Source organism: Tasmannia lanceolata, unplaced genomic scaffold (assembly GCF_043159265.1).
Source record: "Tasmannia lanceolata isolate RefF3 unplaced genomic scaffold, GAP_Taslan_0.1 ptg000023l, whole genome shotgun sequence".
Classification (NCBI taxonomy): Eukaryota; Viridiplantae; Streptophyta; class Magnoliopsida; order Canellales; family Winteraceae; genus Tasmannia; species Tasmannia lanceolata.
The window spans coordinates 3,318,200-3,344,667 of record NW_027518700.1 but is presented as its reverse complement, the minus strand read 5'-3'; the positions used below and the strand labels follow the sequence as shown (position 1 = coordinate 3,344,667).

At 40.4% G+C, this 26,468-nt stretch overlaps 1 protein-coding gene across 3 annotated transcripts; it reads left to right on the top strand.

Moving 5' to 3' along the window:
• The first annotated feature begins 7,277 nt into the window (after positions 1–7,277).
• Positions 7,278–20,317, top strand: EMB2004 (RNI-like superfamily protein). Of its 3 annotated transcripts, none has more exons than XM_077366624.1 (18): positions 7,278–7,793; positions 7,877–8,162; positions 10,509–10,728; positions 11,215–11,273; positions 11,447–11,584; positions 13,023–13,097; positions 13,210–13,293; positions 13,422–13,483; positions 13,627–13,696; positions 18,561–18,636; positions 18,750–18,880; positions 18,978–19,037; positions 19,147–19,221; positions 19,299–19,403; positions 19,518–19,613; positions 19,718–19,807; positions 19,897–19,998; positions 20,084–20,317. In XM_077366624.1, the coding sequence occupies exons 2-18, from the start codon at positions 7,923–7,925 to the stop codon at positions 20,150–20,152; spliced, it is 1,752 nt and encodes a 583-aa protein (XP_077222739.1). In that variant the 5' UTR covers positions 7,278–7,793; positions 7,877–7,922; the 3' UTR covers positions 20,153–20,317. The 3 variants fall into 3 exon arrangements, with proteins under 3 accessions (XP_077222739.1, XP_077222737.1, XP_077222738.1); XM_077366622.1 differs by having other exon boundaries at positions 7,279–7,793; positions 10,516–10,728; XM_077366623.1 differs by having other exon boundaries at positions 7,281–7,793; positions 10,516–10,728; positions 19,718–19,798.
• Positions 20,318–26,468: the final 6,151 nt, after the last annotated feature.

Below are 26,468 nucleotides of genomic sequence, written 5' to 3'. Positions count from 1 at the left end.
GGAGCATATGCATGGAGTTCCTACAAAGATCCAGCATCGAAAGTAAAGCCGCGGAAACAATGCAGGTAGAGAATGAGCCATGCTGGATGGACGAGATCATCAGTTATCTGCGCGATGGTAAACTCCCCGAGGTTAAAAAGGAAGCCCGCAAGGTGATACAGAGAGCTGCCCGATTCTCCCTCAGCAGTGACATCTTGTATAAGAGATCCTATACTCTCCCATACCTGAAGTGCCTTAGGCCGGGCGACGCCGCATATATACTCCAGGAGACGCACGAAGGAATTTGTGGAGAACATCTGGGGGGCAAAGCCCTGGCAATAAAAGTACTGCTCAGAGGTCTGTATTGGCCCACCATAAGGCAGGATGCGCTGAGTCTGGTTAAAAGGTGTGAGAGGTGTTAGAAATTCTCTCCAACTATCCACCAGCCCGCCGTGGCAATGGCTCCAATTATTAGTCCACTCCCCTTCGCAGTATGGGGGATGGACATCCTAGGCCCCTTCCCATCGGCCTCCGAAAAGCGCATGTTCGTGGTAGTAGCGATCGACTATTTTACTAAGTGGGTGGAGGCGGAACCTCTAGCGCAGATCACAGAGCAAAATGTGCAGAACTTCTTCTGGAAATTAGTAGTTTGCAGATTTGGGATTCCTCGTGCCTTGATAACGGACAACGGCAAACAGTTCGATTGCCGGAACTTTCGGAAGTTCTGCTCTGATCTAAAGATTGAACAGAGGTTCACTTCAGTAGCTCACCCCCAGACCAACGGGCAAACAGAAGTGACTAATAGGATCCTGCTTCAGGGGATAAAGAAAAGGCTGGATGAAAAAGCTGGCCACTGGGCAGACGAGCTTTATCACGTTCTATGGGCATACCGCACTACTCCTCGCACGCCAACTGGTGAATCGCCATTCAACCTCTCCATTGGAACAGAGGCTGTGATACCGGTCGATATAGGCACTCCGTCTCCCAGGGTCGCCAGCTTCAACGAGCAGCTTAACAGTGACGGGCTCCGCGCCAATCTTGACTTACTAGAGGAGATCCGGGAAGAATCTCGAATCCGAGTCGCCGCCTACAAGCAGAGGGTATCCAACTATCATGACTCCAAGATACGTCCCAGAGAATTCCGGACATGAGATTTAGTCCTGAGGAGAGCAGCCGTCTCCCAACCATTGAAAATCGGGAAACTCTCCCCGACTTGGGAGGGGCCATATCGAGTGAAAGAAGTTATCCGTCCAGGTAGCTACAAGCTAGAGACACTGGAGGAGCGTCTATTACCCCACGCATGGAACTCCAAAAACCTCAGGAAATATTATAAGTAGGCACATCGTCCGGTGTGAGAGGTGACTTTGTAAATTATGTTTATGATAGTATGAATAAATAATTCTTTTTTGCAGATTCAAATTTTCCTCTTATAATTGGAAACCCGGTACGCTAAAACTGAGTACTCGTTGCTGAGAAACCCTTGTTCATTAAAACTAGGGTACTTGCCGCCTGGTTCGCTGCGACTCGTCTCCACAAAAACCAGGAGTCCACTCCTGGTTAGGAACAAGCCGGACAGCAAAAACCAAAGCCGCCTGGAAACCCGGTTCGCTAAAACTGGGTACTCGTTGCTGAGAAACCCTGGTTCATTAAAACTAGGGTACTTGCCGCTTGGTTCGTTGCGGCTCGTCTCTACAAAAACCAGGAGCCCACTCCTGGTTAGGAACAAGCCGGACAGCAAAAACCAAAGCCGTCTGGAAACCCAGTTCATAAAACTTGGGTACTCTTCGGAAACCCAGTTCATAAAACTTGGGTACTCTTCAGAAACCCTGGTTCATTAAAACTAGGGTACTTGCCGCTTGGTTCGCTGCGGCTCGTCTCCACAAAAACCAGGAGCCCACTCCTGGTTAGGAACAAGCCGGACAGCAAAAACCAAAGCCGCCTGGAAACCCGGTTCGCTAAAACTGGGTACTCGTTGCTGAGAAACCCTGGTTCATTAAAACTTGGGTACTCTATGGAAACCCAGTTCATAAAACTCGGGTACTCTCTGGAAACCCAGTTCATAAAACTTGGGTGCTATCAATCGTCTACAACCCCAGGTTATTAAAACTAGGGGGCAAGCCGGGCAAGTCACTCAGCTAGAGTTTATCAGAGACGGAGGAGGACAGAGGAGCACAGATATGGACAAGTATAATTTCATTGATCAAAATGTGGGGGCCTCGAGGGCCATTAGAGAATTAGCCTTAAAAGGCTGTAAAAAAAAAGGAGATTCTGGGGTCTCAAGGACCATTACAAAAAGAAACAGAAAAAACTAAGAGATATCCGGGACAGAGGCAGTGTCGACAGCGGCATCAACAGTAGTATCAGCGGGGCCTCCAGATCCTCCTCGACAATTGTCGACCTAGCAGGAGGAGTCTTATATGTCATCACCAAGTTTGGGTTGCATGCTTTGAGTTGGTCAAGGCAATCATAGTACCTAAGACTATAGGCCTCGCTGGACAGACTGAAGAGTTCGGCCTCTTTGTCCTCTGCAGCCTGCTTCACCGCGATCCTTTGCCTCTCTTTGGCTCTCTCCCTCTGGGCGTTCATGGCTCGGCAGCCTTATCTAGCTTCTGCCTTTCGAGGGTCAAATCCTCCTCCAGCAGCTTCTTTTCAGCCTCCACCCGTCCGATGCTCGTTTGGAGCTCCTTGACCTCAGCGGCCAGTTTCCCGTTCACCTCTTCAGATTTGGTGATGGCTTCGGAGAATTTCTTGCTCTTCTCCTTGAGATCGTTGTAGTATATTCCAATTTACAGACAGAAACAAGCATCAGTATAGGAAGAAAGCAAAAGACGGACATAAAGTAAGCAAATTCATTACCTGATAAAGTGAAGAGAACACCGCCTCTTCGCCAGTAGCCGGCGGCTCGTGAACGACCTGTTGCTTGTCCTTCAGAAGGAGACACTTGCTCACGATCTCTGCCGCTACTCGGCTCTCGCCCAGGGCAGTGTCGTCCTTCTGAACTGCCCAATTGGGCCGAAAAACATTGTCACTCAACCTCACGGGAGGACGGGCTTCAACTCCAGTTCCAGTGGATGTACCACCAGATTTAGAAGAACCACCTCCCTGAGCAAAGGGGCCTACTAGCCTCACTGTGGTTTTTGCCTTCTGAGCCGGGGGTGGCGCAGTGTCCCGTGACGGGGCCGGACTCGCTAGCTCAGCCGCCTTTCTCTTTTGGCGCTCTTGGAGTGCCTGTTGAGCCCCTTCCTGCGCCCTTGGCTGGGCTCCTTGCCTTATCTTCTCGACTGTTGATTGTTTCTTCATTTCTGCAAGTAAGCAAGCAGTCAGAAGCAGATAAAAGGAAAAACAGCAGTTTTAAGAGTCTAGCTACATACGTGCCGAAGTCGCGGTACTTATACCAAGTCCGACCAGAATATCTTCTCTTGAAAAGTCCGAACAGTGAATAAGACCTGTTCGCTCCACCTCCTCCCGCATCAAGGCGAGTGTCCTCTTATCGTCGCCCTCAAGAAGCGGCTTGCGGCTCAGTCCGGTGGTATTCGGAGTATCCCACACTAGAGGAACTGGCCAGGCTTCGCTGGACTCCGTGTCCTTGACATAGAAGAACCTATTCTTCCACGAGTGTATCAACGAAGGGATACCAGTAATGATTTTCAAATCAGGGCGCTGGCTAATATAAATCCAGCCCCCTTCCTTGTGCCTCTTCAGGTGTGCACAAGCACGGAATAGAGGCACGGACACGCCCCTCTCCAGCCGGCCATGAACAAGGTACAAAAACCCAGTCAGTAACCTCCATGAGTTCGGAGCCACCTGGGCAGGGGCCAGTCCATAATATCGGAGCACCGCGACATAAAAGGGGTGCAAAGGAAAGCGAAGCCCTGCTCTCAACGACTCTTCATAAATACAGAGATCCGAGCTTTTGTTACACGCCCTATCTCCCTCTATTGCCGCTCTCAGCTCGAACGATGGGGGCACACAATATTTATCTCTAATGTCCCTCAGCATGGACTCGGTGAGGTAATTTTCCTCAACTAGAGCCCGCATGTTGTACTTAGGGTTGGCCTCCATCCGTGCTCTAGCGATGACCTCCATGGCCCGGCCAGGAAGGAACGTTGTCGACGCCTCAGCAACGTCACTACCCCCCACTCGGTGGAGACTATCAGTCGGGAGTGGGGTGGCGTTCAGATCTAATATCACTTCGCCCTTGTCCCCTCCGTCGTCGCTGTCTATAATATCTACCCTAGCGGCCGGACTAGCCATTACAGGCTTCTAAAGCTGCCTAAGCTCTGAGCTACTACTGGTGGAAGACTCAGAACTGGACTCGGAACTTGAACTACTATCATACATGTAGAAAAAAGAGGGACTGAGAAGAATACCGGTGAGTAGAGAGCTTCTAGATCCACGCGCAACTCCAACCACGAACTGCGAAGTCAAACTGCGAAGCCGAACTCACAGAGCAAGAGAAGAGGAGGAGAAGGAGAGAAGATAAAAAGTGAAAAGTGAAGAATGAGAGGTAAAAAATCTCCTTTTATAACTTTTCGAAGGCGGTGGGGCATTAAATGCGATGCACGCATCTCGAGGGCCTTCAAAAGATGCCACGTGTCCCTTATTAATGATGGACACATTCTCCCAGACAAAGATGTGATTGAGCACGCGCGTATGGATACGCGCGTATGTACGCCTATCTCCAAAGGACAACCGGACTGGATGTCCGCACTCCGGACTGGATCTCCGTACTCCGGACTGGATATAACGCGTTTCTACAAAACGACAAAAACCAGTCCGGCCCAAGCCGGACTGGATATGACGCGTTCGCTAAACGACAAAAGCCAGTCCGGCCTAGACCGGACTGGCGAACTCCGGACTCATCTCCAGTCGGACTGACTCAACTCCGGACTGGATTTCCGCACTCATCTCCAGCCGGACTGACTCAACTCCGGACTGGATTTCCGCACTCATCTCCGCCGGACTCCGGACTGACGAACTCCGGACTCATCTCTAGCCGGACTCCGGACTGGATTTTCGAACTCAAATCCAGCCGGACTCCGGACTGGACCTCCGGACTCAAATCCAGCCGGACTCCGGACTGGACCTCCGGACTGAATTCTCTGATTCACTTCCATACGGCGCCTGCTCGTCCAGATAATCGTTCAACCACACTTTCCCAAGTCACTCAATGACTTGGTAAACTGGGGGGCAACTGATGGGGTGTAAAGCTCCAGGCTCTCACAGGCCACCACCTGTCCTGGAGTAGGTAAACTCCATCCTCTCACAGGTCGCCACCTGTCCCAGAGTAGGTGAGCTCCAGCCTCTCACAGGCCGCCACCTGTCCCAGAGTAGGTGAGCTCCAGCCTCTCACATGCCGCCACCTGTCCCAGAGTAGGTGAGCTCCTGCCTCTCACAGGCCGCCACCTGTCCAGGAGTAGGTGAACTCCAGCCTCTCACAGGCCGCCACCTGTCCTGGACACCTCACCAGGTTTTCCCCTATAAATAGGGGTTCAAAGCTCAAACCAATGGGTAATGTGAAAAACCCTCTCCACCCAAAACTCTTAAGACTAGCTCTGCACTCCTGCTCATACTGACTTGAGTGTCGAAGGGCCTGTCCGGAGTAAAACCCGGGTTGGTCTTCTGACCTCGCTTGCCTTGTGCAGGACTCAGCCCTCATAGCAGGACTCAACCACTTCGCTCTCCTTCACTCCGGTCCCTCAGGACTCAGCTCCTCTGGTCATCCAGCTCAGCTCTTACGTCACTGTCGTACCTGTTACTGATTTTCGGTCTAACACAAATCATGCCTAAGGAGCAGTATAACTCACGGCCAAAGAATGGATAATTGAATCAAGGAAAGCGTGTGGAGAAACAAATGATGGGAACATGGATTCTAGGGCTCACATACATGTTTTTAGAACGGCAAAATGCAATTAACATCAAATTAGGGTAACCCAACTGCACACTCAGTTCTCCCAAAATCATTTGGGTTGAACGAGTTTGGCCTTGAGCGTGGTTAGGTAAATGTGATTAAGCAAAAAAACAGGAATAGAAAATTTTGGGTTTAGTACTGTATTTGTTCACAAAAACATAGCAAAAAAAATGCCAAATAAACGGAAACACAAAAAATGCAATTAATAGATTTAAAATTTTGTCACTTACAAAATATAGTGGGGAGATATCTTTTAAATTTATAGAATGACCAGATGAGACATACATGCTAAAATGTATGCATTTATCGGAGCGCTTATTAGATTGTTCAGAATTTTAGTTAGATATTGGCAGAAATATATTTTTAAAATGTTATTTTTCAGTATTTAAATGATTTCTAAAATTAAAAAAAAGGTACCAAAATGGTGTTTAGAACCGTGTCCTAATATATAATTTATAAGAAAATAACAATGTACATCAATGATTGTTATGAAAAATAAAATGATAATCATATTGTTGATGTTGAAATCCGAACTAGAGCTTGGAGGGACGGCTAGTGCTATGGCCGGTGCTCGAAGACGACCATTTCCGAGAAAGAAAGTCATAAGGGAGACTCGAATCCCTCCGACGCTAAAGTCAGAACACTATTCAATAGTATAAATCAGAGCAAAAGCGAGAGAAGCAGAGCTTATAAGTAGTTATGAGAGATCGCGTACCTTAGAGTTTGGTCCCTTTATATAAACTTAGAGTCCTCGGCAATTTGAGAAACTTGCCGTTCTTGGAGTCTTTCTAATTAGCCGATTCCTCTGACAAGCCAAGTCCCACATTTATCTTTGCTACCACAAAAGATTGCCACTAAGATTAGCATTTGTGGAAGAGGTGTGGAATGTCCTTCTTGCCCCATTGTTGTTTTTGTGGTTCTTGCGCCTCCGAACACCTGAGCACCATGTGTCATTCGATTAGGAGGTTAGATTTTGCGCGTGCACGCATTTCCGCATTCTGTTTTACTATCATAAGAAAATAATGAGGATTGTCTTAATAGGAAAGCCTTCTTATTGGGGTTTCCACTTGATCAACCAACAATTGGCAGATGGTCCATTTGAGAATGGGCGCACCCCTCCGTGAACGGTTGAGAGAAAGAAATTAACAGTTTCTTTCCATTTGACAATTGTTTATGTCAAGATTCACGAGAGAAGGCAGATTTCTACAAGTGAGAGAGAGAGAGAGAGAGAGAGAGAGTTCTCAAAGAGGGAAAGCAAAATTGGAAACAAGACTCTGCAGAATAAGAAACAGAAAATAAGGAAAACTAGATGTAATATGGAAAAAAGTAAATAAGGAAAGAAATCTAAAGAAAGAAAACTAATTATAACAGAGAGAGTGGAGGAAACCAAAACAAGGGATTGGGAGAATCAGCAAAGGTTGAAATACTACTAGAGGTGAAACTTGGGTCAGGTTGAGGCCAATCCTTCCCCAACCCAAGGTTGCATTCCCTCAACCCCAACCTGACCCAACTCAAGCCTTAGGTCGAGGAGGTACAACCCTAACCCTAACCCAACCAACATCTTAATCTCTTTACCCTCCTAACTTGACCCATCTAGCTTGGTTTTTTCCCAATTGGTTCTGGGTCTAGCTGAGTATCTCTAACAGGGTCGGATTCGGGTCGGGCAGTGTTGCCCAAGGCCTAAACCCTAACCCAACTTGAAATTAAATTGAGGTTTTGTCCAACCCAGCCACAGCTCTCAGAAGCAGTTCAAAACCAGTCTCCATATCTCTCTCTCTCTCTCTCTCTCTCTCTCTCTCTCAATAAGCGCAGGATAAGAACCCCATGCATAGCTAATCCAACCCCACATCCCAATAATCCCATGGATTCAACCGTATCCCTCTCTCATCATAATCATCTAAAGGTAAAATTCCTCTCTCTCGTCTCTCTCTCTCTCTGTCTGTCTGTCTGTCTTTTCTCAGCATTTTCTTCTTAATGTTTTCTCAGACTGGATTTCAAAAAGGGCTCTTTATTCCTCCCTCCCCTGGCTATCATGCGCACAAGCTATTCTTCACCCAATCCACCTCACCCATCTTTAGAGGAAGACCCTTCTTCAGATACAAGAGCTTGGTCCTCAAAGCTGCGTCTGGGTCCGGTGTGGGTCCGAACCGAGGGTCCCAAGTACGTAGAGTCTATAGACAGTCTCAAGGAGTCTCACCATTGCCCCGTGTTCCTGGAAAGGAACTTCTCTCAGTGGTTGCACCTGCTGGTGTGTTTTTCGCCGTTACGTTTGGTATAACTTCCTTTTCTCCCCCTCACACGCTTTTTAATTTCATGTCCACCATGTGTTTGTTCTTATTCTGATTGGTAATGGTTTTTTCTTCTGAGTATTGGGTTCTTGGAATGACTAGTGATTATGTTACTAGCACAAATTGTTTCGCAATGTGATTGATCTTCTTATACCCGATTGTAAGTCCTAAACCTATTATTGAATTCAAAATTACATTTAAATTTGAGTCCAATAATAGGTTTAGGGCTGACAATCGGTTCTCATAATCTGAAACGAACAGGGCCTTAGAGGGAAGATCAGCCTCTTAGCCCATTTCGAGGGAAGAATCAGTCCTTTGTGTCTAAGAACACATTTTTGAGTTTGAAATTCTTCGTTCCTTTGAAAAAAGACTACTTACATTTTATCTATAGAAAACCCACTTAATGATAGAACATTGTTCTATCAAAACAGAAAATAGAGAAGAAGATGATAGAGAAAAAGGAAAATGGTGAGTCAATTCGAGGAAACTCAGGCGTACGATATGTTAGTTCGAGCAAACTCGTTCTCAATGTGCTGACTACACTAAATGTGATTATTCCTTCTTGAATAGTCATACGGCATTTACATTGTATAGAATTTGGGGAATGTAAAATAGGAAACATAAATTAGCAAAATAGGAAAAGGAAATTAAGGAAACCTACCACAATATGGAAATAACATAAAAAAGGGCGGCCCAATGCATGGTTTTAAATTTCAGCCGAAACTTTTCGGTTTCGGCACAAACTGAAACGAAATTCACATGAAGTTGTTTCTTTACTAGATTTCGCGGAAATTTTACCGAAATTCCGAAATTTCACCAAAATGTCACTGAAATTTCGGTTGAAATTTCATTTTGAACTTTTGTACAAAATTTCCACTGAAATTTTAAAAATGTACACCGAAATGTTATAATTTCCACCGTAATAGCCGAAATTTCAACCGAAATCACTGAAATTGACACAAAAAAATTTAGACATTTTTGTTGAAATTAAAAAAAATAAAAGAAATCATACTCATATTTTTACATGATTTCGGCCGAAATTTCTTCAGTTTCGGTGCTGGCCAAAACCGACACCAACACTGAAATTGAAAACCTTGGGCCAGTGCACGAGGCTCCTGCCATTGCGGGGTCTGGGGAGGGCTTGATGTACGCAGCCTTACCCCTGCTTTGCAGAGAGAGGCTGTTTCCGTGACTTGAACCCGTGACCACACCAGGTCACAATGGAGCAACCTTACCGTTGCGCCAAGGCTCGCCCTCTTAAGTAAGAACAATCTAAATAAGAAAAAGTGGTTCAAACACTCAACCACTTCATCTAAAACTTATCTCTAAGACTCCTATTCATACCAAGTAACTGGAGAGAAAATTCCACAAAATATAAACTAATTTATTCTACCCTAAGTGGGACCCATTCAGGCACGCAACTGATTATGAGTTTTCAAATGGGTTTAGTTGCAGCTCCTTCATCTTGCTTTGCTATGGTATTTTATACAATTGAGAAGATAAGTAGCAGACGATGATTATAGCTTGAATCAATTTTAAAACCCATCATCTGTATTCAAACTTAGTTTTTATACTCTAATTAATGCTTCTAACTAGGTGTTTTAGTTTGTAGTTTGTGGCTCTAGAGCGAAATCCTAGTGCGTTACCTTTCATGATATAGAGCATTTTGGAATTTAGCTACCCAAGGCCTTATTAGTGTATTTGTAGTTCTTTTTGTAATTGTCAAATTGGGGAGTAAAGATTTAAAACTTTTATTTCATTCAGTAAACGAATGAGGTGTTTATCCCAATGTATATATAGTTAGTTTGTAAAAGATTTTTTTTAAAAAAATTAAAGACTAAAGTAAGAAAAAGAACAAATTTGTAAAAGAATATTGAAAATTGCAATAAGTAGAGATATGCGTAAAAAAGAGGATGTGATGGTCCGAGACGAAAGAAAAGATAAGAACTGGTAACTATAAGATGGGCTTCTTTTGGACCTTGCGAAGCTTTAATAGTCTAGATCTTCCCAGCCAAAGTGTCTGCCATATAATTTGCACTTCTTTGGATATGTCGAAATGAGTGATTCAACATAATTAAAGAAAAAATTCAGAAGTATTGAAGTGTCAGGTATGGCACATTTGCAAGCAGCTTCTAACAAGAAGTGCATGTATTTACCTGAGTATTCTTCTATTCTTGACTTTTGGCTTGTGGCTGTACCATTACCTGTGCTCAACATTTTACAAACCTAATTCACCCATTTTAGATCATGCATTCGTGTTGCACGTTTAAGCCTCATCATGTTCTAAGAGTAATAATATTCCTTGATAGGTATACTAATTTGTTTTTCAGTTGACAGTTTTATGGAAGGTGGTGGAAAAATTACTCGTGTCGAAACCAGTGAGGCCTTCTTCCGGAGTGAATAAATCTTCTTCATCAGGACTGAAATGGTCATTTGCACCGGGTACAAATTTGTCATCCGCTACTGGTGTCAAAATTGAAAGGGAATCCAGACAGAAGCTGAATGACTTTGCCAAAGAACTTAGGTCATACAGAGATGTTGACATGTCAGGTATCTTGATTAGATATTGAGGTAGTATGTAGAAGTGAATTACCAGTTTGTTATTCCTTTTAGTCATGCAAGTCAAATGAGATCTTTCGGGTTTTCCCAGTTAGCCGCTGTTTGTTTAAGATTACGACAACCGATTGTGAGTACCAAACCAATTATTGGACTCAAATTTAAACGTAATTTTGAGTCCAATAATCGGTTTGGCACTCACAATCGGCTGAAATAATCTTAAACAAACAGGGCCTTAGAGTTGCTTGCCTTGTTTTAACTTAACATTTTTGTGAGGGATATCCCAGTTCCAGCTTTAAGACTACTTTAAATGCTCCATGCATCAATTAATTGTATTAACAGAAGCACAGTTCCACTCAAATATAACTTCTAGGATGTCCTAAATGTGGCAGCAGGAACTCATTTACTCCTATGATTATTAAACTTCTCATGCTTCTACAAATATGTGGTTGGAATTTATCAATTTCATTTTTTTGATAGGTCGCAATTTTGGGGATGAGGGACTCTTTTTTCTTGCTGAAAGCTTAGGCTACAATCAGGTTGCAGCTTCTGTTATATCTTAACTCTTTCGATCTTTCAAATTTCATTTTTATGAGCTTCTTCTTCTTCTTCTTTTTAGTCTTCATCCTTGTTTAGTAGGAATGCAGTTATGGAGGCTTATTTTCATAGTTCTGTTGTAAAAACAATATTTGATATTTCCATCATGTTTCAGAGTGCAGAGGAGGTAGATTTTTCTGCCAATGGAATAACTGCAGTTGGACTGAAAGCCTTTGATGGAGTTCTTCAAACAAATGTTGTATTAAAGACTCTCAACCTCTCTGGAAATGCTATAGGCGATGAAGGAGCTAAGGTTGTTCAATGCTTTTCTTGTTGCATTACTCTGTATAGTGAGTTAATGACTACTAAAAATAGAACTATAAAATGTGAACTTGCTTTCCGGACTGAGGAGCCTAAACATTAAGGCCACGTTTGGATACCTCATGTTTTTGTATTTGGATTTGGATTTGAGTTTTGGATACAACATACATCAAGCATCCTGATGCTCATTATTTGAGAGAGAGAGAGAGAGAGAGAGAGAGAGAGAGAGAGAGAGAGAGAGAGAGAGAGAGAGGGAAGGTAATTGCCACAAATATTGATTTCCAAATAATGTCTTGCAGAACAGATTTGGAAACCGGAATTTTGTTTTCACTGTTGTAGCTGATTTGGAAATCTAAGGATCTGATCCAGTTCCAAATCTCAACTGCAAATGTGAGAAATCCAGATCTAAATCTTGTGGGTATCCAGACGTGGCCTAAGGGTGAGAAAGAGATTTCTGTACCAATTATTATTGTTATTGTGTGTGTGCGCACGCGTGCGTGTGTGTCGGCCTGCACAATATCCAGGAGTATCAAGAGAACACATTTGTGGTACACAAAAAAAATAGAAAAAAGAAAAAAGAAATATTTACTTAGTTAATTAAATGGTTATTGATAAAAATATAGGGAAATAAAACTAAAAAAGTAACCGAACTCTTTAACTCTTTACTGAAGATTACATATACATCAAAACTCTTCACGAAAAGCCGTTAGTAGTTTAGGAGGTGTCGCTTGCCAGATTACAAAAGGCCCTTGGTGAATCAGTTTGTTGATTTTCCACGTTCTTTTTGTGAGGATTTTTTACTATATATATGTTTATAAATTATGGGGTGTTTCTCCAAAACCTCTTCATGAAAAGGCATTAGTAGGTCAGGACGTGTCGCTTGCCAGATTCCAAAAGGCCCTTGGTGAATCAGGTTGTTGATCATTTCCGTACTATTTTGTGAAGATTTTTTTTTACTATAGATGTTTATAAATTGTGGGATGTTTCTCCCTGAGCTGCCTATTTTTTTATTCAATTAAGTTTTTTAATTAATAAATACTTTTCCAATATTTTATTCAATAAAGGTTTTTAATTAATAATACTTTTCCAATTAAGTGTGTAAAAATTATAGGTTTGCGCCTTAAATATCCGGTTTCTCGGCCATTTTGCCAATTAGTTAAAGTCCTTTTGGCCCTGAAGCTGATAATGTGTTTTATTGACCCAAATCAAATTACTAGCTGTATATAGACGAATCTGTAAAATTGATTAGTTGCAATGATGCATCTTCAGATTTTCATTATTCCTTTGGTAAAATTACACATGTTACAAGTTTGTTTAGTTTGGAGATTGGAAAGCTATCTAGGCATTGGTTCTTTTGATCTCTGCAAAGTAGTCTTTACATTTTAAGATTTATATACAGCACATATGCTTGTTTTTTTCTCTATTTACAGAGTCTGTCAGATATCTTGTTGCGGAATGGCAGTATTCAAAAGCTTCAGCTGAACAGTACTGGTCTGGGTGATGAGGTTTGTCTTTATTCTCCAAAATCTGGTTGCTATTCTGAACTTTGACTTCTATTGGAAGAGTCCTGTCCTCCAGTGGTTATTTGTTTGTATGATCACAGAGTTTTCTATGCAGGGAGCAAAGGCAATTGCAGAGATGCTGAAAAGAAATTCATGCTTACGTGTTCTCGAACTTAACAACAATATGATTGACTATTCTGTATGCTGTTTGCATTACGATATTGTTTGTTTGTAGGTTTTTTTTTCATGAGATTTTGGCTTGATGCAAAAACAGCTAAGTACATGTTATACCTTTTGCTTATGTTTGTTTTTTGGAACTGGAGGTAGGGGTTTACAAGTTTGGCTGGAGCATTTCTTGAGAATAATACAATTCGCTCAATACATCTTAAGTGAGTCACAGTTCTCCCCTATATCATTTTCGTCTATGCAAGTTTCAATGATATATCATATGTATATGAATCTTTTCTGGTTGAACTTTGCAATGTCTTCTCTGCTTGTTTTTGAGAATTTATGACATTTTATTTTGTTCTAGTGGCAATTATGGTGGTGCTCTTGGGGCAGCTGCTCTAGGTAAAGGGATTGAAGGGAACAAATCTTTGAGGGTATAATTTTATCTCACTGAATATTTTCAACTCTTTAAATTTTGTTCTGCAAGTAAAGATCATTGCAACTGTTTGGGAATTGGAATCAACGGTTGTAAACACCACTTATGACCTGTGAAATGCTTGTACATGACTTGGGAGATTTTCCTGCTACTAAGCTCCTCATTATTTCTCCTTGCACTTGATGCAAAGGGATACCTTAATAAAGCCCCTGGTTCCTTTGTCTATAGAAGCCTGGTGATATAATGAAGCTCACAATATTTGGAACTAAAACCTTAAATAACAATGAAGTAAAATTATGTTAGCCTATATTGTCGTTTGTATCTTTGGTGAGGGTCATGTAATTTGTTCAGATTTTTTATTCTCTATACAAATTCTATTTAACGAGTTACATGGATCTTGGCTTGTGGCTTATTAATCAATGTCAGTTCCCAATGATGAGAGAAACAGATTCGTTCAAGAATCCAGGATGGCACATGGAGGCCTGGCCCCAAGTCTCAGTGATTGTCACTGCTTCTCATATACATAGGATATATGGAATATTAGTTACTAGTGATGAGAATACATTTCATATTATGTCTCTTCTTTTATTTCCTGAACTCTATTTGATTGTTGATAATCTCTCTCTATACACACACACATATGTATAGATACATACGTACATATTTATGTGTATCTGATTTAGTGATTTTCTGGGAGGTTATTTGGTTGGGGAATGATGCGTTTTTCTAGGTATACCGAGCCTTTCTGGCCTTGGGAAGAATACAGGAGTGGTGGTTAGGGATTGCCCTGAGAGAGTAGGAGGTAGGGTCTTTTCTATGTGACAAATATCTTCTATATATTCAACATATCATGATGTTATGTGAAAAAGACAATTTTTTTATGTAGATAACAAGAAATTTTATAAGTACAAAAATATGGATTACAAGTTCACGTCATTGGGGAACAAAGGCCCTGAGTACATATGCTTTCTAGACACCCAATTTAGACAATTTGGCAGCTAAATCATCGTCACTCGTCGGAATATGAGTGAACATAATCTCCCGATCCCTCACCATATCCCCAATCACATTGACACATCTAACAAACCTCCATTGACCTATACTGCTCTCATGGGTCCAAGAAATCACGTTTGAATAGCTGCCTTCCACCTCAAATCTTCGATCCATAAGAGTTCTAATCTCCATCTTTAGTCAGCAGGACCGATTGGACCCTATAAAGAATGAAGAATATGACCATTGTTATCTATAGAAATCCCACCAATACCATTCTGGACGGGGTTGCTGAGAGAGCACCCATCGACATTCAACTCGATAGAGTTGATTGGGGTATTCCACTATGCCTTGGTATTCATCTTTGTCATTCTTTCCATCAAAATATCATGCCAATTGCTAATGATATGATCAATTGAATGCCTCTAAAGTTATTTCTTCAAATTAGCCCCGGAAACTTTAATTTTCCAAGCTAATGAATAGAAGGAAAGGTGTCTATCCTCAAAGGTTCAACTGCAGCCATTTATTTCACATTTTCACCCCATAGCCCCCATATCATGAAGAATGGTATAAGAGCCGTGCTAAGTGAGCCAAACCGACTAATGCACCATCCCTCCAATAAGTCCGTAATGGAAGCTGAGAAAATCCAAAGAGTTGATGCCAAATCTTAGTTGCCACTTTGAAGTGAAGGAAGGAGTGGTGAACTGATTCTTCCTCTCCCAAGCACTTAATGCACCTATTATCCGTTTGGAACATGTGCCTCTTCTACCTATGCACCCTGGTGATCTTTTTAAGCATAACAGCCCAACAAAACGCTTGAATTTTGGTCAAAATAGGGGTCAGCTAGACCTTTCTCGAAGGGAAAGATGGCGGCCTAGGAGTGAGGTGTTTGAAGAAAGACCTAACCATGAACACACACCCCTTGAATTTGGTCAATATAAACAAAATGTTATTATTTCAAGAGTTTCAAAATATAAAAAAAAAATCGCTAGGGAGGCATATAAATTGGCTAGGGAAGGAGTCTTTAAGTAGAATTTAGAGCTATTTGATTTTCTTCCTCCCTAATTTCTGCTTTTCTTTGTACCATGTTTCTCTAATTCTATCTACATTCTTTCTCATTGTATATTGGGTCCCTCTCGGTCTCGTGTTTATTAATGAAATCACTTTACCATTCAAAAAAAAATAATCGCTACAGTATTACAATATCATAAAAATATGAGATTTTGAAACTGTGATCAATCTTTTTCTCATCAAAATATCACTATGAAATTGCAACATTTTGTTTTGTAAGTAAAAATATCCCATATATTTATTTGTTAGCTTTTGATGTTTGCGATAAATTTTGAGACTATAATTTCTTGAGAAAGATATTCTTCTCCAACGCCCCACGGGTCATTTTTTTTAATCTTCATAAGCAGCCTAAAGGAAGATAGAATGAGTGTGGAAGAGTTATATATTCTTGGACTGGCAGATAGGAAAGTCTAGTGTAATCTAGAAATTCATTTCGGACAATTGAACCTTCTCAAACTGTTTCTTTTTAACAATCAAAGTGTATAATTGGATTATGGGAAGGTGCTGGTTGAATCTTTCTTTATTGTTCTTACATCTTTTAAATTTAAAAATAAAAAATAAAAAAAAATCGTACATCTGTGGTTTCCTCTCACCTTTTTTTAAGACATCATGTTCTTCTGTGGCACCTTGCGGGTGGAATCCTTTTGTTCGACGACAACAAATAGATCCTTTGATCACCATCATCACAGGGAATTCGGGCTTTTTAGCATGTTGGTCACGTACAAGATAGTGGAATATGATATGCATTACTCCCCTTTTTCCATTGTGCAATGTCACAATGATTATGACTTTACTTCTTCAAACTTTTTTGGTGTATTAGGATGCCCCTAAAAGGTTTTAGTATTTATTTGGAACATGACAGCATGAACCATTTGGAATTAGAGTGTATTTCATGGAGAGTTCATCCATTCGACAATAAGGAACAAGAACATGGCAATTCACTGGGCATCAGTGAGAATCATAGTGGTCAATTGTACTGGTCAATTGTGCTCCTTTCTGGGTGAGATTTCTAGAACAATAATAGTGCAACAGAACCAGTACTAGAACGTCCACCCTGTCTTCTGGTCAATTTTGGTCTTTTTGTTTGTTCTGATCAGTTCCATCTTTTTTTATTTTTTTTGAAAATGGTAGCCACTTTATTGAAAGTAAGAAAGACCGAGATGGTCAATACAAAAGAAGGCAAAAGCAATACAAAAGGCTAAACTAAACAAAGAACCAGGCCGGTCTTGGTGGAAGCGAGTCAAAGAGCGCCAAAGCCCATAGACACTCCATCTCTAGCAAGACAACCCACCAGTTCTATATTTTTATCCTTGTTCTATATTAAGTTTACCACCATTTTTTCCTAAAAATGCTGGAAGGCCTTAATGGCCATTTGGTTGAAAAACCAATCTTAGTGGAATATAAAGGGGGAGGTGGTGTTAGCAATAATTTAAAAAAAAACCATATTTTTTCCCCTTATGGGCTATTAGGTCTAATAAATTATCTATTTGTGTTTTGCTTAGTTCTAGTTTTGAAAATTTTAACTTAATGGGAGGAACCCTGAAATCTTCCATTCCAAAAGAAAAAAAAAAGATGCCAATTTGAATGGAATTGGCAATTAAAGTAAGAGTGAGTTCTGGGGCATATATTGTCAAGTCCTTCACCATAATCGGAAGTGGTCAGAATGCGAGCTAAGAAAGGACTTTGTATCCTTTGATGGATGGAACTGCTGGTAGGATCTATTAAATTCAACTTGAATGAGAGTTTCATAGGCAACGCAAGGCTTGCAGGGATTGAAGGAATGTTTATAGATAATAGAGGAGAGGCTATGCTTGTTTCTTCTTGCCCATTCGACATTATCAAACTCAAATGAATCAGAACCTCATGCATAGCTAGTAGACAGAGGAGAGGCTGTGCTTGTTTCTTCAGGTCCATTAGACACTATCATACTCAAATGAAGCAGAAGCTCATGCATAACTAGTAGGACTAAGGCTCTTCACATCGAGAGTAGGGGGAAAGTTGCTTATGTAGAGACTCGGGACTAATCAAATGCAATTGACAGGGCTTTGAAGTTTGAATAGATGTTTGGGCCCTTGTAGGCTAACTTGCTTTACTGATGAGCTTAGGGATTTGGCAGTTCTTATCGGTGTATCTTTCAGTTGCACTCTTCGTGAAGCAAATGAGGTTGTGGATGTTAGAGAAATTGTAATTTGGCTCATCTTTCAAAAAAATAAATAAATTGTAATTTGGCTTGATTCATGTATTTGGACAATCTTAGCCCCTCGATAATTTTTCCCCTTTCATAAATTATACTTATCAAGAAGATCATATATATATATACACACACATACAGACAAAAGGGCCAACGTGCTCACATGAACACACATGAAATGTTTTCCGAAAACAATATGGTATGTTTGGACTAGCTTCCCCATCATATTAATCGCTGCAAAAATAGAAAAAAATGGTTAGGTCGTGCAAGAGTAACATCTATGTCTGTTACGACAGATTGCAGCACTCCATTCAAGCTGTAGGTAAAGATTTTGCTCATTATGTTAAATAATTTTGTAGACAGGACGATTTTGTTACCCCATGAGCTCTGTTGTTTTTGTTGTCTTGTTTCATCTAGCCTTGTACTTTCTCCCATGACTGTCTCGGTCGTGGGTTTTGAGTTCTAATAAAATCTTACCATTTAAAAAAAAATTGTAGACAGGATAAACACATAGCTGCATAGCCTGCATGCACAAGCATGTGCTCACAACAAAACATAGACATGAGAATACTTCCTTCACTAAGGTATTCTTGGGTAAAATTTCATGCAGGAACTTCATTTGCATGGAAATAATATCGGCAATGAGGGTGTACGGGCTTTAATGTCAGGTTTATCTTCACATAAAGGTTTGCCATTTGATACCGATGGCCCATTTCGCTGAATAGTTTTCGCCCAAACTTCGTGTGCTCTGTACTTTTGTATATTGAATTTTCTTTTGACATGAGCAGTTGCTTCGTAGGAAAAATCACGCTTTTGGATATTGGCAACAATGAGATTGGTTCAAAAGGTGCTTTTCATGTTGCTGAGTTTATCAAGAAAAGTAAATCCTTGCTGTGGTTGAATCTTTACATGAATGACATTGGGGATGAGGTATTAATATTCATCGGTTGTATTTTTCACCTTTTCGAGAAAATTCATTTTTCCGAAACATTTTAGTAGGTACTTTGTAACACCTAAAATGTAACAGGGGGCTGAAAGAATTGCAGATGCTTTGAAGCAGAACCGCACAATAGCAACCGTAGACTTGGTGAGAATGGGATGCATCCGAATATCTTATAATCGTCTGTTATTTATTTATTTATTTTATTGAAGGGTCTTCATCCATTTCTCAACCCATGGGATGGTTGTATTCACAGGGTGGAAATAACATCCATGAAAAGGGAGTCACTAGCATAGCACAAGTCTTGAAAGATAATTCCGTCATTACAACTGTAAGTCCTCTACCGTATGCTAATTTAAATGTATACACATGGGATCATATCTTAAGATTTGTTGTCTCATTTTACAGTTGGAATTGGGCTACAATCCCATCGGAGCAGATGGGGCAAAAGCTCTCTGTGAAGTCCTCAAGTTTCATGGAAAGATCGAAACACTAAAGCTTGGTTGGTGTCAGGTACTTAGTTTGAAACATAGCTTTGAATCTATCAACACTCAACTTGTTGCTACCATTAAAAAAAAAAAAACACTCAACTTGTTGCTTTTGACAATAGAAATCATCTGTTTGCAGCTAAGACCAAAGGGTGCAGAGTATATTGCAGATACTTTGAAGTATAATACAACAATATCGACTCTGGATTTGCGGGCAAATGGACTTGGAGATGATGTGGGGTGCCTTTAGATTTGTTAAGAATAAATGATATTATTATTTGGTGTTGGGTGCTTTTTGGTCTGTCTTTCTTATGGTACTTGGATTTACTTTGTTTGAAGGGCATAATCGCTTTGGCTGGTAGCTTGAGAATTGTTAATGAAGCTTTGCGGTCACTTGACTTGGGATTTAATGAGATAAGAGTACGTAAGGTGCCTGTCATGTTTATCAATTTATGCATTATACGCTAATAGTTTTGCACTAATGATTTTTTTTTTTTTTCGCCGCATCTGTAAAACAGGATACAGGGGCATTTGCTCTTGCTCGAGCACTGAAAGCTAATGAAGAACTCGCAATTACGTCCTTAAACCTCGCTAATAACTTCATTACAAAATATGGGCAGGTAATCTTTCTTTCTTCGCCTTCATCGTTTTCATAGTTAAATCTCTAGAACCTCAGAAATGGCTTAATCTCTGTATCCACCGCAGGTTGCTTTAACAGATGCAAGAGACCATATTTATGAGATGAGTGAACAGGAGGTCAACATTTATTTTTAGATAACTAATAAATGATTCATAAATTTATGTGAATCCTCGGGAAATCGCAGTTTTCCTTGCTGCACTGTCATTTTGTTAGGCCATGAATCCATGAGGGCATATTTTGTTTTGTATTCATTTCCTCAGCAGTTTAAGATTATTTATTATCAGTTTGTCCCTGAATAATCTCCAATTAATGAAGCCTGGAGCATTTTAAGAGAGAAAAAAAAACTTGTTTGTGTTTGATAGATGACCTGAAAGGTGGGACCCGAGTAGAACTCACCCTCAAAAGCTAGCTATTAAGGGGAGGGAACCCATTCACATGGAACCCCTCAACAATCTCCCCCTCAACGTGGAAGCACTGTGGACAATCTCGCCCCTCCACGCGGCAGGAACGTGGGAACTATGAGATCTTCCCTGAGGGATTTTTCCGTCCTTGGAGGCATACCGGGGTTACCGAGATCTTCCCCGAGGGATATTTCCATCCATCCTCGGAGGCAAACCGGATAGAACTCGCCCTCAAAAGCTAGCTATTAAGGGGAGGAACCCATTCCCTTATAAGCCCATCCACATCGTTACACTTTTCCGATATGGGACTATTTTTGCTTTCACGTGGAACCCCTCAACAGTTTTTTAGGAAGAGAGAAGAAACATAAATAGGAATAGGGCAAGGAGGCAGGAGGCAGGATGCAGAACTCTGTTTTTTTTTTTTTGAATGGCAAGAACTTTGATTGTTCGGAAAGGGGAAATGATCTTTTTCTATGGCAACTATGTTATGAAGGTGCTTTTCTATGGCAACTGCCACATCCACCATTAATGAACTGCTATACTGGCAGCCATAAACACCACAAACAGTATAAATACTAACAATGAATGTTCCCAAGTGAAGGCCTGTTTAAGGAAGTGCCCATTATAATTTGTTCCATAAGTCCTAGGGCTCTTGGCGTATTAGTTAGATACTTAACATTTGGTATTAGAGCAGCCGCTGCGTCATATGTTCGAGTCACGGGAATGGTGACTTGTGGGCTACATTTAAAAGCTAGAGTAAAAGCCATTAGAGTGAAGTTACCACAGAGGGCTGTGGAAAGGGCTACATGTAAAAAAAAAAAAAAAAAGCCGACTAAGTGGGACCTCACTTAGGACCGTGGTATAATGAAAAATGAATCAGGTGATAAAAAAGAGTGGAGAAAATATCTGGCCTAGGGAAACAAAATACATGTGGCCAAGAGAAAAAGAAAATTGATGAACGAGAGGGGGCATGGGTAGCTTGTCGTCATCTCCAAGTAGCTTAAATGTTGAGTTAACCAGTTTTGAGTCCAATAATCAATTTTGGACTCACAATTGGTTCTCACTTCTCAAGATCCAAAACAAACAGGCCTAAGGCCGCAGCCAAGAAGGTTTTTGCAAGGTATATGAGTTTATCAAGTGACTTTGACAGAACACAAGGGAAGTATAGGAAGTGGCTCAAAAGCAGGTAAGAAAAAAAATCCATACTCAAAATTTAGTTTTGTGTTTTCCTTATTTTTGAGCCACTAAGCATCATACATGCCCTTTCAATTCTCTCACTCGTCCACTTTCCCTACCTCTCTCAACACTTGATAAACTAAAAAAAAGTGTGTCATGTGGATGGGTGTGGAGAGAAAAAAAAGTGCATGTTACATGACCAAATGGGTCACCATTTGGCTGAAATTACAGTTTTGATTTCTGTTAATTTTAGATTTGCTTTCTAGTATTTTAGGATAAGTAGAAGTCTTATTGATTAGGATTTAGCTAGATTAAAGATTTTCTATAAATTGAATGTACGTAGCCTTTTTAGAGGAATGAAGAAAATTGTTTCTAAAAGTGTCTTTGATTGATCTTTCCCTCGAAGTGGATCAAGAGGCTGATCTTCCTTCTATGAAGATCAAATCCGTTGTGAACCAATTCGGGTTCATGACAATATCTAAGAGCTGCTTCCCACAATTCACCAATGAGCTGGCTACCTCCAGGTCGTTAGCTGGCAGAGTGGTGCTGAATTAAAACTTAAATAGAGAGGAGACAAGCTGAGTAGTCTTCTCGTAGTTACTCCGTAGAGTAGTGGTAAAGAGGAGAGAAAAAGAAAGATAACGTGCGAAAAAACATCAATTCATAGATTCTAAAAGCAAAATACTAACTGGTGGTTATTTTCTAGGATTTTAATAGTAGTTTGTTGGTATGCCACGCACTAGATAAGGAGGAGTCAACAAGGAAACAAACCAAGTAGTTTCCTCGAAACTCTACATAAAAAAAAACTTAGTATTTTGGGGATGTGGGGCCAAAAACTACACAAAATCCCCACAAACCCCAAGATATTGTGCAACCAAATACACCTTTATTAGAGCTTCGTATGAATACGTTAGGATCGGGCACCTCAAACATAAAAGCTAGCCAGGGGAGGGTGCCCAAGTCATTATAAGCCTTTCCGCATCCATTCATTTTTCCAACGTGGGGTCTTTCCCTTTCACATGGAACTCCTCCTTGCAGAAGCAACGTGGGAACTACGGGACCTTCCCTGAGAGATTTTCTCCATCCTTGAGGGTATACTAGGTTTACTACACCCCGGATAATACCACTTGTTTGGACTTGGGTAGAAATCGCCCTTAAAATTTTAGCTGTTATTGGGAGGGTGCCCTAGTCCTTACAAGCCCCTCCACATCCATTCATTTTTCTGACGTGGGATCTTTGCATTTCTTGTGGACCCAACAAAAATCTCCTCCTCCACGTAAAAGCAATGTGAGAACTACGAGATCTTCCCCGAGGGATTTTCTCTGTCGTCATGAGTATACCAGGGTTACAATGCCCTGGCTCTGATATGACTTGTTTCTACTCGTGTAGAACTCATCCTTAAAAGCTAGGCATGAAGGGGAGGGTGTCCAAGTCTTTATAAGCCCTTCCATATCCATTCATTTTTTCCTATGTATGATCTCTGCTTTTCACGTGGAACACCAGCACAATTAGGTGGATGCTACTCCACCCAAGCATAGGACAAAATTCTTCGAAAAATTGAAGAATTCCTGAAAACTTAGAGTAGTTTATGCCCTAATTTAAACCTTAAAAAATCTTACATTAAATTAAAGAAATTGATATTTTCCAAAATAAATACGAACTTCATGAATAATTAATTGAAGGGACTGATATCCACACAGCCTATGTTTTGATAATGGAACGATTCAGCTTCTTTGAGAGTCTTTAGAGAAGTGTAAAACATGGTGAGTGGTAGCGTTATCAAAACATGCTAGCAGATATCATCCCTTAGTTAACTTCTCACATGCTATTTGCAAATCTGTTGGACAAATTAGATGTTGTCCAGTAGGGTCTGATATATGGCTTGATTGAATCCAGAAATTAGAAATGTAAATAAATCAGTACTTAGCTTTTGTAGAAAACGTTTCTGTAAAACAGATCGAGAAGAAGAAGGCTGAGTCGTGCCACTGGTCACTCTCCTTAAGAATCGTATCCGCCCCCTACCGGTGCAAATTGGGATCCGCGAACCGATGCTCCAAGATAAAACAGCCAAACTTGGCTCCAGTCCACGTGCACTCGCTGACTGGTCCACCCAGAATCACCGTAGAGCTGTGCTCAGATCAGAACGGAGGAAAGGAAGAAGACAAGCAGAAACTTTGATGTTTTTTTTTTCTGTAAAAAACTATATCCTCCAATAGTGCTGTTCTCTTCTTTTTATAGATGAGAATATGACTGTTGGAGGATAATTAATCACCATTAAAAGACCAAAACGTTTCTCTTTTAATCACCATTAAAAGACAAAAAACGTTTCTCTCTTAATCACCATTAAAAGACAAAAAATGTTTCTCTTTTAATCACCATTAAAAGACAAAAAACGTTTATCTTTTAATCACCATTAAAAGACAAAAACGTTTCTCTCTTAATTACCATTAAAAGACATAAACGTTTCTCTCTTAATTACCATTAAAAGACAAAAACGGTTTTGGTTTTGAAAACACACCACAAGCACACTCACCAAGGTCTTGGGTTCAAGTCCCCACATATACAAAAGTCTTTTGCTTTAAAATAAGAGAGGGAAACATAATTTGAATCTTCCCTCCAAATTTTTTAAACAAAAAGAAAAAGCATCTTTAACTTTTCAAATCTTTTTATTATTTTGTTTAAAAATTCTAACAATCCCTCACAAGATTCAAAATACAGTTGAAAATTGAAAACGGAAGTATCTGAGCACATTAGAAAATAGAGTGGATTCATACCGGTGTCTTTTGGACTTCAATCGATATTTAGGATAAACAGATTACGTTACCGAGTACGGGTAGAGTTAGACTCCTTCAACATTTCCTCGTGGGTGTAACTGACTAACCTGTTATCCACACTATACATTCGATTCCTTGGTGATTCATTCACAGTTTTGGAACATTTTGGCCTTGTTCCCCTCTTGGTTCTCATGAATGTTCTAGAGAATTACTCGTTAAATTCTCATAGGAAGCGGCCTTACCTTCACATTCACTTAGGTCAGTCATCAAGTATGCACTGCAAGTAACATACCACCCAATACAGGTTATGATCTGATTAAGAGTCTATAACTCATCCTCTCTCATTTGTAGTGAACACTATCTTTCATCATTTTGCATCTAGGAGTAGGCGGGATAGTGTTAACAAACCATCCGGTGACTTGTTAGTACCCATTGAACCAAATTCCAGGGATCTCCTTTCACATTGGTTGGGTGTCCATCACTAATGATTCATGCCATGAGCTTTAACCCCATTCCTTGCGATGTCTCATAAACCACCTTGTTTATCTGTGGTTTTGTCAGAGGATCTGCCAGATTCCTCTCCGACCTTACAAAGTCGAGTGCTATTGTTCCTTCACTCAAGTATTGCTTTACCAAATTATGCCTCAAGCGTATATGCCTTCTTTTGCCATTATAGGTCTTACTTTTGGCCTTCGCTAAAGCAGCTTGACTATACAGTGTAAAGACACTGAGGGAACCGGCCTTGGCCATAAAGGCACATCTGCCAAAAAATTCCTGAGTCATTCGGCTTCAGCTCCTGCTAGGGCTAAGGCTATAAATTCTGCTTCCATAGTGGAACTTGTACTACAAGTTTGTTTAACCGATTTCCAAGAAATCGCACCACCACCAAGGGTGAATACATATCCACTGGTAGACACTGAATCTCTTGAATCAGAGATCCAATTCGCATCACTATAGCCTTCTAAGACAGCAGGAAACCCCCTAAAATGCAGTCCAAAATTTATTGTACCTTTTAAGTACCTCAACAACCTAGTCAAAGCCCGCCAGTGTTCATGTTTTGGTCTATGTGTGTGTTGACTGAGTTTTCCAACTGCTAGTGCAATGTCAGGTCTAGTACAGTTCATTAAATATGACACTGAACCTATAATACTTGAGTATTCCTTTTGGGATACCAACTCACCTTTGTTTTTCTTTAGGTGTACCTGACAATCTAAAGGTGTCTTTGCAGGTGAACTATCATATTGTCCAAATTTCCTTAGAATGCTCTCTACATAATGAGACTGAGACAATATTATTTCATTTTCTTTTCTGATGATCTTCATCCCTAAGATTACATCAGCTTCACCCATATCTTTGGTTTCAAAATTTGACATTAAAAATCTCTTAGTAGATTTTACTATGTCCAAATTAGTACCAATAATTAGTATATCATCTACATATACACAAAGTATTACACCTTTATCCTCATTAAACTTACTATAAACACATTTGTCGGATTCATTTATCTTATACCCATTTGTAATTAAGACACTATCAAATTTGTCATTCCACTGTTTAGGTGCTTGTTTCAAACCATACAGTGACTTAATTAGTTTACAAACTTTGTTTTCATGACCAGATACAATGAATCCTTCAGGTTGTTTAATGTAAATTTCTTCTTCTAAATCTCCATTTAAGAAAGCTGTTTTTACATCCATTTGATGTATTACCAATTTATGAATAGAAGCTATAGCTAATAATATCCTAATGGTGGACAACCTAGCAACAGGAGAATAGGTATCAAAATAATCTATCTCCTTTTTCTGTCTAAAGCCTTTAGCTACTAGTCTTGCTTTAAACTTTTCAATTGTCCCATCAGGTCTTAGCTTCTTTTTAAATATCCACTTGCTATCTAGTGCTTTTGTTCCAAGTGGAAGGTCCACTAGTTCCCAAGTGTGATTTTCTATTATGGAATCTAATTCACTTTTAATAGCTTCTTTCCAAAATACAGCATCTGGAGATGTTACAGCTTCAGAGTAAGTTACAGGATCTTTATCTATTAGATAGGTGAACATCCCATCTCCTAGATTTGTTTCTTTTCTTTGTCTTTTACTTCTTCT

Excerpts from the sequence above, each read along its gene's own strand:
- EMB2004 (XM_077366622.1), top strand. The coding sequence starts at position 7,752 with ATGGATTCAACCGTATCCCTCTCTCATCATAATCATCTAAAG. Across the intron at positions 13,098-13,209 it reads GTACTGGTCTGGGTGATGAG|GGAGCAAAGGCAATTGCAGA; the intron begins GTTTGTCTTTAT and ends TTTTCTATGCAG. Across the intron at positions 19,808-19,896 it reads ATGAGATAAGAGTACGTAAG|GATACAGGGGCATTTGCTCT; the intron begins GTGCCTGTCATG and ends TCTGTAAAACAG.